The following is a 19069-nucleotide window of genomic DNA, read 5'->3' as shown; positions in this document are numbered from 1 at the left end:
ATATGTTATATATTATATATATGTATCTATTTCTATCTACGTGTATATAAAACTATCTGCAAAATGTATCTGACAAATTAATGAACATCGATCACTAAAAATTATTCCAATTCCATATGGAAACTTACTGGCAAGCAAAAATGCTATTTCGTTAAAATAATAAATAGAGAATCATTTAAAAAATAAAATATATCAAATATTCTCATTATACATTAACTACTAATAATTTTCGTGACAAATTGATTTAAAATCCAATTCAAATGAGCAACGAGATTTCATTGCAATTTCACAGTGATGTGCAATTCAGCACATTTTATATTTTCCAATTATATATAATTTCCAATACATTACATACGATTATCATTCCATTATTAAAAATATTAGATCAGTGTAAAAATGGCAATGATATCATTAATTTAAATTGGATCAAAAACGAAATAATAATTAATAATGAGAAATTATGGTACATACGCTATCGTGAACGATGTTTCTTAAACCGTGTATAATCACATTTATAATTTAAAATCACATTTTAAACAATTTATGTAGAAAAGGAACAAAATTTTCTTTTAATTTTAATTTTTCATCAACACGTCACACGTGTAATCGCGCGACAATGAAAATAATTTTTCTCGAATTCCATGTGTTTGCCATGTAGAACGTTCCAAGTCGAATTAGAGACTCCACGTGCACGAAAATCAGACTTCTTCGGCAGCTAACATCGATTCATTTTGTCTTTTTTTTTTTTTTNCCATGCGCATCTTCAATTTCGCTTTTCGCTTTGTCCAGATTATTAAACTCGCTATTCCTTCATCATTGATGAAAAAAATTTCGAGAAGCGATCAATTTTCTTGCTTCTTTTCTGTCTAAATTGTTTGAATAATTTGAACGATTTCGTACAATCCCATCGATCTTTCATTCAAATTTTTTTTCTTTTTATATATAATAATATGCAAAAACTAAGTTTTCAAACAAGTTAGGTGTTAATCCCCGAAATTGAAATTTCGAGGAATGGAAGACACACTATTCGAAACTAAGTTAGAGAACTTCTCCGAGAAACGTGTTCTCCGTGTTTTACGATGGCTCGTATTATTTTCGCGCGAGAATCATTTAAAAACAGAACGAACGTTCCTTTAATGTGAAAAGACAATGTTACACAATTGTTCGATACACCTGCGCTTCCACAACTTCCATTTCTCATCGAGGCAATATAATATCGCTTCAACGAAATCGATCCTATAACTTATTGCTTCTCCATTTCTCTCCTATCTCCTATTCCATTCTTCTATTTTCCCGTCTAAAATATGGCAATGTAACAGAATGCTTTTAAAGCAACTGACCAACAATTCTACTATGAAGTGGAAGATGTTCTAGAGTTTCTTTTCTCTCTTTCTTCTTCTTTCGTTTCTTCTTCTTCTTTCACTTCTTCTTCTTTTTTATTCAACTCATCTCTCTTGTTGGTTACATAAGCAAACTTGGTAAGGAGTAACAACAATTCATTTTGAGATATTTGTATGTTATTTCGTTTTTTGATGTTACTTGTTTATTTTAAAATTCGTACGTTTTTTTTTTATTTTAACAATGTGAACGATGATATATTTGTTTGGATGATGTATAATTTTGTTAAAGTCAATAATTCAGTGCAAATTTGATAAACTATGTCTGAGAATTAATTGTGGTTACTGATATTGTTTTTTTATTTCTTTAAATATTGTCTCACTATATACTTTTTTTATTTAAATGTTCATTTTTAAATACTTATAGTATATATATGTATATATTGTTCTTTATATTTTTCTGTATGAATTAACATTTATAAACTGTCGAAGCTTTCAGAAAGCTTTTAGAAACTTTTAAAGCTGTATCTATAATATTGTTTTTAATAAATTCTTTAACGATTTTTATAAAACACCTTTTTTATTTATTTGCAATACTATTATTTCAATATTTTTAGATAGAAATTAGTCATCATAGTATTAATTTAAAAACAATATTTTTCTTTCACTTTCAATAATCACAAAATTAGTGCATAAAAGAACTCATATTATATATTTTTTTGAAATTTATCGACATTTATCGATTTCTTTGATGAAATATTTGCATTATAAATTATAACAGATTAAGAAACAAGATTAAGGATTTTTTTTTATAAACTTATACTTCAAAAAATACTTTAGATAGTTATTTCCTAGGCTTTCAAAAGGCCGTCGAGATATCTCTACCATTGTCTGATGGAACTTGTGCCGAGCCACTAAACTGGAACTAATTCTTTTTCAACAGAAGAATCGACCTCTTGAAGATTCACGCCACCACTCTTCCCTCTGTTTACAGGCGATAGCCGAAACACGGAAAGAATAGCGTCCTCTTCCATCCTATTGAAAAGGCGTCATCCCCTCTTTCTTCTTTTTCTCTTCCAGTTCACCTCCGAGCCACGATATACTCTACAATCGGGTGCACAGGTAATGACTATGATTTTACGCAACACCTCTTTCTCGATATTTTCTAAGCCAATGATAAAATCAAGTGTTGGAGACAACTCTTCAACGATAGAGTTATCTTAATATCGGTCGAAATTTCCATTGATATTCTTCTTGTGATTCAGTGGTAATCTCGAAAGAAGTCTTTATGAATCATTATAAGATTTTCACAGAGAAGAATCAATATCTCTAAAGATATTGTAATCTAATAAAATTATCTGAAAGTATTCAACAGAAAGATAGTAACAGCACAATTGCTGATATTTCTGCGGCATAGAAATTTCTTAAGAAGAACAGCATATCTCGATGGAATATCTTCATAGAAATAGTTCCGTACGCGATTGCAGACTATCATCAGTAGCTTGTCACTTTCCGCCTCTCGATTATGCGGTGTATCGATTGCATAAGCAATCGCGTATCTAGAGTATGTTCCGCATCTGAAGCAGTATAATTTTATTGGCGTTTCTTCGAGGTCGATGAAAAATATCGACGAAACGGTTCTTCGTTGATCGAGCCTTCGTTGATCAATGTTCGATCATTCAAAGCCGTTTCTAACTAGTAGAAATCGCGTTTCGAGACCAGAACAAATTCTCTTCGCGTTTTCACCGGCTTACAATTTGTTCCCTCTTCCAGGAAAATCTTTCACCAAGCCCTTGCCATTTCTATATCTTCCCAAAGATTCTTCTTCTTCTTCTTCTTCTTCTTCTTCTTTCTTCTCCAACGATTAATTCACCTTCTTTCTTGAACATTTGCACAGCACTGTACACGAGATGCTCGTTCCAATAAAGCTTCTCTCTTCTAACGAGACAAAATGAAGTACTCGTTCTATAACGAAATGCCAGGGCTTCGTTTGTCGATTTTCTTTGATATCCCAGTATCTCACGATTTATTTCGAGTACGTCGTTTCGTTCCATTGTCGGTGATTTCCTTAAACGAGAATACTGTGTGTTGTATCATTATCCGCGACTAAAGTATCGCGCAGTTCGTAATCTTTAGAATATACGAATCGATTCGATTCTTTTCAAGTCTACTCTTCTGTATGATTGTTGATTTTATTGCGAACATTTAGTAGACTAGTAGTAGACATTTAGTAGTTTAGTAAAAAAGTTTGATCGAGTCTTCTTGTTTATTAATAATAGTCATTTAAGTATATATAGGTGGAAGCACGATTTTCCGTTTCATTGTTTCGATGTTCATTTTCAAAGATCAGATCTTTGAAACACAGAAAATCGAAATTAGAGAAATAATTCGAATAAATTTTCGAATTATCGTGTGATGTGCGATTTCTTTTTGATTCCCCACAGCTTCGTCGCTATTTCGTGCTAATTGGGTTCCTTGACGTGTCCGATCCTCAGAAACACCTAATATTAGTTAGAAAAATTGTGTGTTATCTCCACAATATCCCAACAGCTCGTTTCATCGTATTTGCTTTGAAAACAGAAATGGCAACTAGTCGACTAGTCGAGGATACACTTTTTGTCGATAAATTCGCATTTCTTTCTCCTTTGTATTTCTTCATTTCCTTTTTCTGGTGGATTATTATCGAAAGAAAAGAATTTAATCTTTAACTTTGAGGTTAAACCCGTTTCAAGAAAGCAAAACACTTTTTCGTGCTATTGACAATTGAACACTTGGCGACACTTTAAAAAATTCCATTTTTACGTTCCATCACGATTTATATTTTTTGTTTCCTTCCTAGTGCCACTATTGTTCCGATAACGAAATTCAAAATAGAATTCAACATTCTCGAATTCGTTCATTCGACGCTTCCCTCTGATAAAAATGTATCCACGCTTTCTTCTCTCTCTCTCTCTCTCTTTCTCTCTCATACACACACTCATTCTCCCTCTCTTTCTCTCCCTGTCACACGAGACACATTTTTTCCAAGCTGAATTTTTTTTTTTAATTTTTCTTTTTTTTCTCCTTTCTTGCTACGGATGACGAATACTCAAATAAAGCAACTATTCGATAAATAAAAGCTAACGTAACCAAGGTACGGCACGACTAGATCCAGCCGGTTGACTTTTTCCTCCCCTTCCAACTCGGCCATTGATCCAACTTGTGTGGTTCCATCGATTTTCAAGCATAGAGAACCCTAGTGGGTAGAAACCAGCGATGAGTATCGAACGAACACGTTCAATTCTAGGCGCACGTGCCTTCTGATTGCTTGATTAAGCTCGTCACTGTGTCCGAAAGCACGTCTTCTCTCTCTCTCTCTCTCTCTCTCTCTCCTCTTTGTTTTCCCCGGGCGTTCTGTGTCAAAGAGAACAGTTGCCGCACGAACGCAACGGGGAAGTTCGCGTGCGGAGAAACGTGGCGAACTTTCCTCTCGCCGTCTCTTTGATCGCGTCCAACCAGTTTATTCGCTTTCCTTAACTTTTTCCACCGGTCTCCTTCGTTTTTCCTTTTCCTCTTCATCTCCCTCTTTCATCTTTTATCCCTCGTTCCCCGCATTCCAGTTATAATACTCTCGACCCACTCAGAGTTCGCATGCACGTGCCTCTTTCCATCCTCTTTCTTTCTTCTCTCCCCCTTCCTTTTCTCTCTCTCTCTCTCTCTCTCTCTCTCTCTCTCTCCTTTTTCTCTTTCCTCTCTCTCTATCTTCTATCTCCTTTCTTTCTCCTTGGTTGCTCGTTGGAAAATAAAAAAATACTCTGGCGAATCTGAAGCGGAGAACGAACGGAGGGCCCCCGGTTTCAGCATCGTGACGCTCGTGATGCACGGAAATCGTCCCCTTTTTCCGGCTACGAGTGCCATTTAATCGCTTACGTGAAGTATGTCGCGAGCACCGCCACCACCACGATCACTATAGCCTGAATCCTGTACACGTTCCCGCTATTTCCGATCGTGCACACCTCGTCGGTATACGGAGCGCAGTGTACCTGCAATCATTTGAAAATTACGTAAAGGTTAATCGATTTCGAGAAGGATCTCTTTTATTCTCGATATTCGTACACAAGAATTCGTGCAGTATCGATAAAAGTTAAATTTTCAATTTTCTCTCGTTGGAAATTCACATTTTTGTTATATTGACATTGTGTATACGTCGATGATTGTACAATATGTTTTCGAAATGTATTGTCATTCCATAGTGTTTCGTATATGCATATCGTATATTTCTCGGTATATTGATAGTATATTTTATTTCTTACAAGGAAAAATCTTGGAAATTAAAAAAATTGTAAAATTTTGAAAATATGTAAGTATATATTACGTAATTTTTTTTTCTGTTCAAAATCGTTTTAAAGAGTGAAATTAATCCTGAAAGATTCGATTATTATTCGATTTTTATAATTTTTTATAATTCGCAAACTATAAGAAATGCAAGAAATTTTTTTGAACAAAAATTGCTTTTTTTTCATAGGAACTATCGTCTGATAAAACATTTATTAATTGTTTATATAATTAAAAAAAAGAAATAAAAAAATGTTTGAAGTTTTTTAATTGTGCGATGATATAAAAAAACAGAATAAATACTTTTTATTTTTAATAAATAAAGCTTTGTTATATTATTTTCGTTGCTAAATTTTCAAAAATTTATATCATATATTTCTGTCTTTTATTAAACATTGGATAATATGGAATAAAAAAAAAGGAATTTATATATATAACTATTTTAAAAGATCTTTTCATTTTTAATATAATAATACATCAAACTTTTTTATATTTTTATACATCAAAGAACAAAAAGCAATAGTATATAGCCGTTATAATTAATATATATAGCCGCTACTAATTATTATACTTATATTTTTAATAATATTGGCTTTCGACAAATTTGTTTCTCCGCTTTTTATTTTAAAAGAATAAAGTGTTAATTTCGATCTATATATAGAACAATCTTTATTTTTATCATGATATGGCCTCCATATCTGAAAAATTAACTGTTTAATAAATAATTAACAAATGTTTATCTAACAAATGCAGGATCTCAGAATATTATATTATTGGATCCTTGGATAGGTATTATATGGTAATACCGTCTAATTATCATGTAGAAATATTTAAAATATCGAAGAAAATCACAAGAATGATGTAATCTTTTGATGTATATGATTTTCACATATAGAAGAAAATTTTCCGATTTTGTTGTATTATATAATTATGACATTAATCTATATGCATAGAATAATATCATTAAATTACAATCTGCCATTCATAATCAACTTTTGTCACCAAAATATTACGACGTATTTGCTTACGCATGATATGAGGATGAATATATTTATGAGAATTAAAAATAATTCTGAAAATAAAATTTGCTTTTTTACAACAAGAACACGGCCATCATGCTATTATACGATGTGCATGTTGCAACAAATTTTTATTACATGTTTACAATATTTTTTTGAAGGATTTTATCATCATAAAGAATAATTTATAATATTATTCACTTACTTGTATGCTTTCATCCACTCTTTATTCAATCCGTTTATTATCTGATATGTAAAGAAATTAAGAAATTTTACGACTACATTAAAAATAAAAAAATCTTATAAAATAATTATATATAAGTTTTTTTTCTTTATTTTCTTTTTTTCTACTCTTGAATATTTAGCAACGAAAATCAGCAACATAATAAAGCTGTATTTATTAATAACAAAAAATATTTATTCTATTTTTTTTATATATTATAATTATTTAGGATGTTGATGAAAAACTTCACGTTGAAAAACAAATTTAAAAAAAGAATTATTAATCTTTTTATTTGTAATTTATTTTTAATTATATATAAATAATTAATAATTTTATCAGGCGATATTCCTTATGAAAAGAAACAACTTTTTCTGTATTTTCTATAGTTTGCGAATTATATATAATTATATATAACGTAAAATCAAAAAATAATCAACTTTCAATTTTGATTTCATCCCCTTAAAGTGATTTTTAGCAACAAAAAAGAAAATTGTATCATATATATTTATATAAGCAAAAAAAAATAAATATCCTCAAAGTTTCATAATTTTTTTAATTTTTAGCTTGGGAAAAAACAGTTAAAGTCTTAAGTAAATAATTTTATTCTATTATATAAGCTATCTTTAGTTTATTCAATATAATGAAAATTTTATATATATAACACACCGTGACCAAAATGTTTTCGTATTTTTCGTACAATATCGACTATACAACTGTTGTCCAATACTAAAAATCTGTCAATCAATACGGAACAATTTTTGTTTTATCTATAAGTTGAATCTTTTGACAATTTTTTCAGTTCATCTAGTTTTTCTTTTGTATTTTTTCGCAGAAAAATGTCTGAAATTTCGAAAAAGAATTGAATACAACAATATCTATAAAGAATTGGGCACATGTCAAATGCATACATCAAAAAAATATTTTATATTATTTAAAAATTATTTCATGATGTTTATAATAATAAATTTTCTATTCTAATAAATATGTTTAAATATAAACATTGTTAATCTTAGTCTTAAAAATTTATTAATTAAATAATTAATCAGTATTAAATCAATGATTTTGCAAATTTTTAGATCATTTTTATTATTAAATTGTTAAATATACAAAATTATTTCCTTTCTTTTAAAGTTCTATTTATAAAGTTCTATTTATATTATAAATATAATCATTCATAAAATTTATCATGTATTACTTTATAACGAAATGCATTTAATCCGATAATTCTGATTTTAATTAAAGTTTGAATACATGTAAAGTACAATGAATTTATATTTTTAAAATTATAATACAGTATGGAATATTTTTGATGGAAAATCTCTTTGAGGCAATGAAATCAATCTCCAAAGTTTCAGCATTTTTTTTTTCGCGTTTCGATATAATTTTGTGTGAGAATTTTTTTTTCAACAAGATGATAGAACACTAAAAATTAAAATATTTTTCAAAAAATTTTGCTCCCTATATCAAAGATGATATATTTAAAAAAAACACATCAAAACTTTGAGCGTTAATTTCATCTCTATAAAGCGATATTTTGTTAAAAAAAATGTTATTCTGTACATATATATATATAAATTATTATGTGCTGAATATTCGTGAAAAAATTTTTCTGTTAACCTCTTCTTTTTTTTGCAAATATTTCGAAAGTTAAAAACGGATGGCAATTCGTATGTATAAAAAAAAATCTTATTTAAAATTATGTCCTCTACGATATATCTAAAAATTATTAAAATCAATTAGATATCATATTTTTTTTTATTATTTCTAAACTATACTTTAATCGATATTTTTGTATATTAACTTTTGTATTTGTTTTGATTTTTAGAATTGACTTTACAAAGATATCAAATTTTTTATTTTTTAACGAAGAATAATAATCATGTGAATTTCTGCTGTTTTTAAAAAAATTTAAAAGTGCAAAAGTTGCTGACATTCAAAAATAAAGAAAACTTATTACATTAATATCTTACCGCAAAAGATATCTTTAATTTGATTGCACAAATATGAATTTGAAAAAACATTTATTTTATACGTAATAAACATGCAAGAACATAAAAAAAAAAGAACAGGCAATTCCAAGCATAAAAAAAAAGAATAGGAAATTCGAAGCATAAAAAAAAAAAAATTAAAAAACTTGCAGTTTTTATCAATTTTATTTTTATAAAGAAATGGAGGAACATTTTCTTCCAACGGTATGCAGTATGTCCGTGTATTACTCACTGATTTAAATCGATAAATATATATTTTAAGCAATTTCGACATAGCTGAAGGACTACACGATGGAACGTACGTATAGCTCGTTACGGTGACAACAGATTCTGCCGAAGCAAAAGTGGTAAATATTTACCCTGAGAAGCGAACTTGACATTCTGTCAAGGAAATCCTTTGCAAATCGAGCTGTGTCATCGCCACATTGTCGGCGGACCGTATGGTGTGAGCATTCCAAAAATTCCTTGAAGCCACTGCAACAGACATATTCAATTCTTAAATTGGTTATTTGTATTACAAACTTCGCATTACAAACTCGATTAACAAAATCTGGATATATATATACTATCATAGAAACCATTTTTCATTGAAAAATCTCTCGAAAGTTTTTTCGATAAGAATGATAATGTATTTTTTTTTTTTTTAATTTTTATTTTTGGCAGATTGTCATCATTATATCATATTTTTATTATTTTTGTTTGCTTATCATCATTAAGATCAATGTACAATAGGATTTTATTTTTATCAAAAACTGATAACCGATAATTGAAAATTAAATCTGATTCTCGTAAAATGATTCGAAAATTTATATAGAGTTTTTAGAGAATTTATAAAGTCACTGAGAATTTTATAATAGGATTTTTTAAAAATAACAGATGTGTCCAAAATATTTACATAATATTTAAATTAAATATAGAAAAATAAATCAATAAGTCTTAAAATCAAAAACCAAAATAGCAAAATTTCTACAGAAAAAGTAATTTGTTGTTGATGTTAGTTTTCATTTAATATTAAAATTTATTATGTTAAAATTTATTATGTAATATTAATATTTATTATGTTAACATTACATGAGAAATATAAGTTTCATGTAATAAAATATTAAAATAGCAAATAACAAAATAAAAACTTTATCATCCAAAAAGTTTATCAAGAAAGAATTAAATCAAAAAAAATTACAATATCGATAAAAGAATTAAATTATAATTTTTCAATGTTTAAAATTAATTCGTAAAAAAATATTAAAGTATTAATACTAATTTGTGATACTTTTAAATTATCTACAAACTACTAAGATATTAATAATTAGAGTAATTTTATGGTGCATGCATTTTCATAAATTATATCTTCATGTCTAAATGATAGATATAATTCAGAGATAAGCATACACGTGAATATTAAAACTCCAAAAGCGAATCGAGAGATCTCTCGTCCTCGGAATTTCTTTGACACTCGTCTCTTTTTTATGAACGAATCTTGTTTTTCTTTCAATTTTCCGGCAGAACGAAATGCAACGCGCGAAATGATATTACGTTCTGCAACGAGTGCATCTCGAGTGAAACGCATCATGGTCGTGATTGTAAAACAAATCGGTAGATGCGTTTAATCTATTTCCATTATTGAATCAATGTTTAATTCATTTTGCATTACTTTTTGAAAGGACATTTTTGAAATTATTGATAAAATTACATTTGGCAAAATTTATAACGTAAACTGGTAAAAAGTAATATATATTTTTTAAATATTAAATTTTCACAAAATTAAAATATTAAATTTACATACATTTAGATTATAATATAATAAAATTATATCGATTATTTAAAATTTTTATTCAAATAATCTGAACACAGAACATTTAGTATTTAAACTATTTAATAGATCTTAATTTTGGAACATGTACTTATCTTGAAATAATATTTAAAAACAATTAATTTATTTTCTATAAATTTGAATTTTTCTTATTAAATATTTCTGTAATAAATATTTTAAAATTATTTAATTTTTAATTATTTTATAATGTATTGATAAATCTATGTATTTTATATTTACATCATTAGATCTCAAAAATTTCAAAAATTATAGAATTAAAAAATTTAAAATATTGTTGTCGAAAATATTTAATCGAAAACGAAACAATTTGTATTCATTTAATTTTTAATATAGTTAAATATATTATTATTAAATTATTAGTTAAATATATTATTAAAAATATTAATAAATATTAAGCGATAAAATAATTTATTTTGTTAGTTTTAATTTATAATAAGCTAAACCATGCATTCATTTAATTTTGGACTAATATAATTAAAACAAACATAATTTTTTTCAAAGATCTATATGATATTCATATGTATATTAACTAACAAAATGTGATTTATTTCATTAGATATATCTTTAAAATTTTTGATCAATTATTAAACTTATTGTATTTTTTTAATATAAAATTAATATTTATTAATGTTGAATTAATTAATTTTTTTCAATATTGAATATGAACGAATCAATGGAATTCACAATAAAACTGATGACTGATGTAATTATTTATACCAGATCAATTAAATGAATAATTATTGAGATTTAAAATAATTCTAAAAAACATTATATGAAAAATAAAAAGAAATACAAGAGTTTCTTTTTATTTTAAATGGAATATAAAATCAATTGTATATTATTAGTTAATTATTCTTTAAAACTGAGAATTTTTTTTATTTGATATAAAACAAGGATATTTTGCATGATTTTCTTATTATAACAACATAATGATAAATAAAATTCTCTCATAAAACATAATAACTAATAATTTTAAAATAATAAATAAAAAAAATATAAAAGAAATAAATAATATAATATAATATAGAATTATTTTGTCATAAATATATTATGTATATTTTTATAAATACATGTATTTTAAATTAAGAGCATTTATTACGATATTACAAATCCATCGTATCCGCCATATAACATATAACATTTTTGCAATTTTCGCCTGCAAAAAGAAAGAAACATTTTCGCGTAAAATGTGGTGAAAAGTATCTCATGCGAAAATAACATCAACAGAAAAATTGCACGGAAGCGTATTTCAATTTTAATTAAATGTATTTATACGATTTTAACTGAAAAGTCGTTAAATCTTTTATCACTTTGCCACGAATTTTCAAATTTTATTCCCTTTCTCGAAGAAAATCGATCAATACGTAAAATCCTGCATTTTCCCAACAAAATATTAATTATAAAAATAATACATATAATATATGTGTTTAATTATTTATAAAAAAAAATATTCCTTATCGATTTCAACGATAACGAAATATATTACCAAAGACATGATTTTTCCCTATACATGTTAATCCGCTGTTCGATTTTAGTTTCCAAGTTATGATACATTTATATAAAATTAAAATTAAGTTAAATTTATATAATTATATTAATAATGTTAAATTTATAATACTAAATCTAATACAGATTATTATATTGTATATGAAATTTTCATTCGAGGGATTTACATCGATTCTCATTTTATAAACAAAAAATAAAGTTAGATTAGTTTATTATATCCGACTAATATACAAGGCATACGTTGTTATAATTATAAAAATTATAAAATATATATTATAAAATTATAAAATTATATATAATTATAATAATTATAAAAATTATAAATTATATTATTATTATAGTTTTTTGTAAAATATTTCGCAAGCATCGATAATATAGAGAATGTGATTCAAAATGTTAAGCTTGATAATATATTTCAAAATCATTAAAATCAGTATCCTTTCGTAAATAATTATCGAAAAAATTCACTGGTGATTGTTTGTATTATAATTTCAAGATTTAACATTTTATTTAAAAAATTCAAAACTCAAAGGAAAAAATTTGAATGACAAGGAATACACTGATTTGAAAACGGACTTACGCAAGGTTAGTACAATACATCAGGTGACTGCAGTGCTATAAATCGACGTCAAAATGAGACATGGGTAATTCTTTTGGTATAAAACTTCCTATCAGAATTCCAGAATACTAGACGGTTATCATTTATCAAAACGTAACAGATTGAACGTTAAATTCCATTGCTTAAAAGTATTATTGATATATAAATAAAATTTTTTATATAAATAATTCTTAAAATTATATACTTAGAAATAATTTTTAAGATTTTAATTTTGTAATAATTTTTATAAAATAATAAATATTTCTATTTATGATTATAAATATACATTATATCATGTTATTTTAATTATTATATATTTTAATTATTATTCATTATTCATTATTCTTTTAATGTTATTTATATCAACATACAATTTCTTTTAAGTTCAATTTCATATCTTATATTCGAAAACAAATTTTTTTCATAATTTAAATAAAAATAATAACAATTTAATCGAAATAATTTTCATTTTCAAATTATTTTTATTGAAATATCTATATTAATCTCTTCATTAATTTTCTATAAAAAAATATTTAAACTTATTCAAATTATAATAAGTCGTGACAAACCTTATATTATTCATTCAAAAAAAATATTCATTCGAAAAAAAAAAAAATTAAAGAAAGAAAAAAAAAGAGACTTGCGCATCTGTACATTTCCAGATCGACGAGATTAAAGTTTCAACTGAATGAAGCTCGTTTACGAATCCAGCAAAAATGCAAAATATTAAAAATCCCATCTCTTTTTATTCCGCTTTAATAACGAAAATTTAAAAATCTTCTAGTCCAACATTGCAGATGGAATTTTATTATTCAACTTAACTTCGTTCAACTTAATAACAATGAAAAAAATATAACGAATAAAAAAGTAACAAAAATAAATAAAACGAAGAATTTTAGCGATTTATAGATTGGATAGAGATTAAAATAATTCTTCGTTTGATATCCTTGATGAAGAATATTGGAATTCGGAAAGAGAGAGGGAGAAGAAGCGAATGAAACGCAATGTTCGATACGTTCGTTCACATCGTAGCCGTTTCGCGTTCCCTTTTTTTTTTTTTTTTGTTCTTTTATTTCTTTTTTCGAAGCCATGTAAACACGAGAGAGGAAGCTTTTCACGCTGATGCCTGTACATAGAATGTAATGTCATTAGCTTATCTCCGTCACGGTCTGTTGCAGCTTTTGAAATTGTGCATCACCCACTGGAAGAAGTCGAAAGAGGAGGGGGCTGACAAAAAGACAAACGGACAAGGGGGTTAAGGACAAGCGAAGAAAAGGAGGGAGAAAAGGGAAAGAGAGGAAACAAAAGATGGATAAGGAAGAGAAGAGAAATGAAATGGAAAATGAGATGATCAAAGTTGTAAGCAAATTAATTTACAACTTTAAACTGCGTGATAAGGAATGATAAATTAATATCGTAACAAAGCATAAGAATTGTAAGTGGAAACAAAAAAATAATAGGATGAGAATGATATCATTTAATAATGAGATATAGAGAATAAAATAGAAGAAAGGATATTATACGAGAAGATGAAAAATTAAGGAACTTTTTAAAATAGAACTATAAAATTTATAACTATTATTTAAAATGTAAAAGTGAAATATTGATTGACTTGATTCGCTTATTGTTTCTTTTTTTCAAAAAATTTCATAATTACAAATAATATAAAATAATAATCATAAAAGCATAACAAAATTTTGAAATAAAAATATAAGGGAAAAGATATTAGGAAAAAATAAAATATAAAAATAAAAAAAAATTTGAAAAGAAAAATTTGTCAAATAGATATAAGCAATATATACTTATAAGAATATATTAACTGTTAAAGGTTGAATAAAGTAAAAAAAAAACGTATAGAAAAGAAATCATTCGTTTTTTGGAAAATTAATCCATTGAATGATTTAAATTTAGCTTTAACTTAATTCTCATATATTTCTCTTTATAGATAAAAATTTCAAACAAAAAAGAAAATATTTAAGAAACTTTATCTTAATTATTTGAAAAAGTATATTTTTTCATTCAAAAATTTTTATGCAAATAATAAAAAATCTTGATTTTCTTAAACAGAAATTTTTATTAATATGAATATACTGATTATAATATTTAATAAATATTATTTTTTTATTTTTAATATATATTTATATTTATCTTATTATGTATAAATTAACTATATATAAACTATATATAAAAATTATAAATAATCATTTTTACTCATAGTATATAAAATGATATATTTAAATAGATCTAAAAAAATAAAAAAAATTTATTTCAATTAATATGAACTAGAAATTGGATTTCCTTCCAGTCTAACATATAATATTATTATTTTATATTAACAATAATAAATTATTTTTTTCCTATTCACAAATAAGCGAAATATTTCATAAAACACTTAATTATAACAAGTAAATATATTATCAAACTATTTTAAAAATAATCGTCTATAATTAAAGAAATAAAAAAAAATAGGATATATAAAGAATTAAAAAAATAACTGATTTCGTGAAAATAATCAAAAATTTTAATCAAAAATCAAAAATTGTTATTTATATTAAGATTGAATATATATGGAACTTGTACTTTATCTTTAAGCTCATTTTTATTTTTCTACTTCAAATATATTCTATTGTAAAATCACTCTTATATCAATTTTTTTAAAAAGTTCCAATTTACCAGTAGAGTAAATATTCCAATCTTTTCTAATCTTATAGAAAAATTTAAGTAAATTTAAGTAAAAAAAAAAGAGAAGAAAACAACGAAAAATTCAAAAAAAGGAAATAGAAGAATATAAAATAGTGAATTAGAAAAAGTTAGATAAAAAAAGAACGATATATGCGAAAAGAGGGAAACCAACCACAGGAAAAGTAAAATACGGAAATTGAATGTAAAAGATGAAAAAAAAAGAGAAGTGGGGACGAAGTGAAACAGAGAAGAAAAGATGAAATAGATAAAACAGGAGAGACGAACAAAAATAGAAGGAAAAGAAACAAATGCGAAAAATAGTCAGCGTAAAGAGTAAGAGAATGATGGAGGGGATAAAAAGCGGGTAGAGCGAGAATGTTAAGGACTGAGCGGACAAGAGGAAAAAAGGATTTGAAACACATCCCGTATGAACACGGCGTTCTCTTAACACTCTTATCGCGTAAATTGAATTGCACCCTCCAACGTGCATGCTCTTTTTACATTAAATCTTTTTATGCACGTCCTATTGCGTTTAATGTGCTTAATGTTATAACTCGTTCAAAGGGAATGCTTTCAACCCATCTCTGTCCTATGTCTTCTATGCTTAATTCATAATTTGTTCAAAAGCAACGAAGTCGTTGAAACTGTGTCAGAGGAAAATATCTATAAACAACAAATTTTATAAAAATTTTTCAAAACATTCTTTGTAACATTTTCTAATTTTTTTCTTTTCTTAAATGAAATCTTTAAAAATTCTTACATAATTATTTCTAAAATTTCTTCTATTAAATATTTTTTAATTCTTACAAAATGTTTCCAAAGAATAATTAATCAAATACTTTACGATAACGTGAAAAATGGGCGCCAAAGTGAACGAGAGGGGGAGGGGGGGCAGAGAGAGAGAGAGAGAGAGAGAAAATTTAATTAAATTTTTTATATAGAAAAATATTCACGTAACTATCATATCATACACTATATGTATAATAATAACTAAGATATATTCAATCAATTCGTTATTTAAAAAAAGATAATATAAAATATAAATTGAAAAAACAATCTATTCTCTGAATAATAAAATCACAAAAATATATAGACAAGGATATTGTGTTTTTTTCTGAATAATTCTTATATCAATGAAACTTTTAATCAGATTTGACAAATTATCGATGTTATCAAACATGAAAATTACATTAATATTTTGAATATATTAAAATTCGTAATAGTTTTAATAATAACGTAATATAAAGAATTTGGCATTTCATTGAATGATAGATTATATAGTTGTTTTGAAATCTAATGAATTAATTAAAAATATAATGAATTTTTAATTGTTTATGAAAATTATATATTATGTTTAAATTGAAAATTGAAAATTGACAAATTATGAAGGAAAAATTAATTAATTAATTTTAAACTTTTAATGTATTTTTAAATTGTTTTTTGTTTTCATTTTTTTCTTTTTTTCTATTTAAAATTAATTAAAAGTTTTTAAAAATAATATGACAAAAATAATACAGTTTTGATCTTTACAACAATGACCTATTTATTTACCTATTTATTGATCTAGTTATTTATATTGGATTTCATATGAAAATACACCGGATATCATCGAGACATTAACAAAATCCAGAGTTAACTTGCAAAATTATTTTATTATATATTTAACGATATTCATGCGACTCGAATGTACATTCATATATTATAATATAAAAATACATATTAAAAGTTCATTCAAACAATTTTAATAATACAAAATATATTTCAAAGTTTATTTATTAATTTTTATTTCAGTTTTCAGATTTAGGTTTTTAAAAATACAATAAAAATTATTATCTTAAAATCTTTATATTTAATTGTGTGTATCGTTTCGCGTTTTTTATATTAAAACATTATTAATGAAAAATAATATAAAATTGTTTTAATAAAGAAAATAATAAACGAATAAAAAATATTGCTGAATTAAAATTTCAAAAAAAAAAAAAAATATTGTCAGTCATATCAGTGGTAAAAAGCGAAAAAAATTTATAAGTTCGATTTTCTTGGTTGGATGCATATGATAATGTATACAATAAAAATGGAGAAATAAAAATGTGTGAATTTTATGCGTCACAGAAATTCCAGTGGAAAAGCGAATAGTGCGCACAATTTATTATTCAAAACTCGTTCTTTCAACTTCAAAAAAAATATGAGAAAAGTAACAAGTGTTATGGAAAAAAATTTCAACAATTTAAACTTTCCAATTCTCTATTCAACTACTATCTATCTATCTTCAATCTTTAGATAAATTTTTTTTTAGAAAAAGAAAATATAAAAAAATTTTATCCATTATTATTTAAAATAATTTTTCATTACGAAAATGCATATATATATATATATATATATATACACATGTTTAATAATAATGATAGAATAAATATGAAATAATAATGGTATAAAAAAAATAAATGAATGAATGTCTTTGATATATTAGATTCTCTCAAATATTATTTGCACGCATATTGTACGGTTATAACTTGAAAAATATATAATCTAATTTATTTTTTAATGATATTGTTCATTAATTATCAAAAATCTTAAAATCTTTTTCAAAATAAATCAATTAATAATATTAGAAAATTAATATAAATTATATATTGATTAAATTATTCTTTTATAATTACATATCAAATAGAACAATTAAATCATCAAATGATTCTTTATTATTATATTAAGCATTATTATAATATTATAATATCTTTAATATTTTATTTAAATCAAAATCAAAATCATTTCTGTAAGAATAATAAATATTCCAAAGAAATAAACACATTATATATAAAGTAAATTTATATAAGTATATAAAGTAAAATAATATAAAATATATAAAATTTTATAAATAATAAAATATTATTAATATGTAACTCACTACTATTTTAAGAAAATGAAATAAATGTTTTCGAAAATAGATTCGTATAAAAAAAATGAAATAAATATTTTCGAAAATAGATCTGTATAAAAAAAATGAAAAGAAATTTTGCGATAATCTAATATCGTTATAAAAAAAAGAAACATTTTATAAATCAGTATTTTGCATATGGCTTTCATATTCACGTCGCGATGCTCCGAATCAAAAAGAGAACAAAAGAACAATTATTGCTACAACAACAATTCATGAACCGATTTACATTGCCAGATATTATTGCAATATTAATTAAATTTTTAACAATTATTAATATTTTGAAAATTATGTAAAAATAATTTACATTTACATAATTTACATATTCTGAAAAAATATGCTTTGTTATATTGTGTTATTAATGTATCCTTACAAGGAAATGTGATCGGCTTATGAATTAATAAAGATTATCTATAATATTTACTTACCAGCACAGAGATTTGAGAGATCCATTCGTGTGATTTCTCCTTTCGATTTCCTGAGTGGTTTTCTGGTATTTCTTGTAGCAGAGCTCGTATTCAGGTTGCACTTTTTGCATGCATGGCGCATGTTGAAGAAATTCTGTAAACAGAAAAGAAAAACTAAATGAATGAAATTATCGTTATTGAATTTTTGCATAAATATAAAAAATTATCA

At 25.1% G+C, this 19069-nt stretch overlaps 1 protein-coding gene across 1 annotated transcript in view; it reads right to left on the bottom strand.

The window, feature by feature from the left end:
- Positions 1–433: 433 nt before the first annotated feature.
- LOC122716003 overlaps positions 434–19069 on the bottom strand; it is an 86007-nt gene continuing 67371 nt past the window's right edge. The window contains exons 4-6 of the mRNA XM_043938673.1: positions 18862–18994; positions 9241–9355; positions 434–5359 (exon numbers count right to left, since the gene is read on the bottom strand). Of these exons, the coding sequence (XP_043794608.1) occupies positions 5243–5359; positions 9241–9355; positions 18862–18994 (365 nt within the window). The 3' untranslated portion in view covers positions 434–5242. The remainder of the gene's footprint in view (positions 5360–9240; positions 9356–18861; positions 18995–19069) is intronic.

The sequence above is a fragment of the Apis laboriosa genome, unplaced genomic scaffold, assembly GCF_014066325.1.
Source record: "Apis laboriosa isolate Shangri-la unplaced genomic scaffold, ASM1406632v1 scaffold41_cov147, whole genome shotgun sequence".
Lineage (NCBI taxonomy): Eukaryota > Metazoa > Arthropoda > Insecta > Hymenoptera > Apidae > Apis > Apis laboriosa.
Note: the sequence above shows the minus strand (reverse complement) of the source record. Positions and strands in the feature narration are given on the sequence as shown.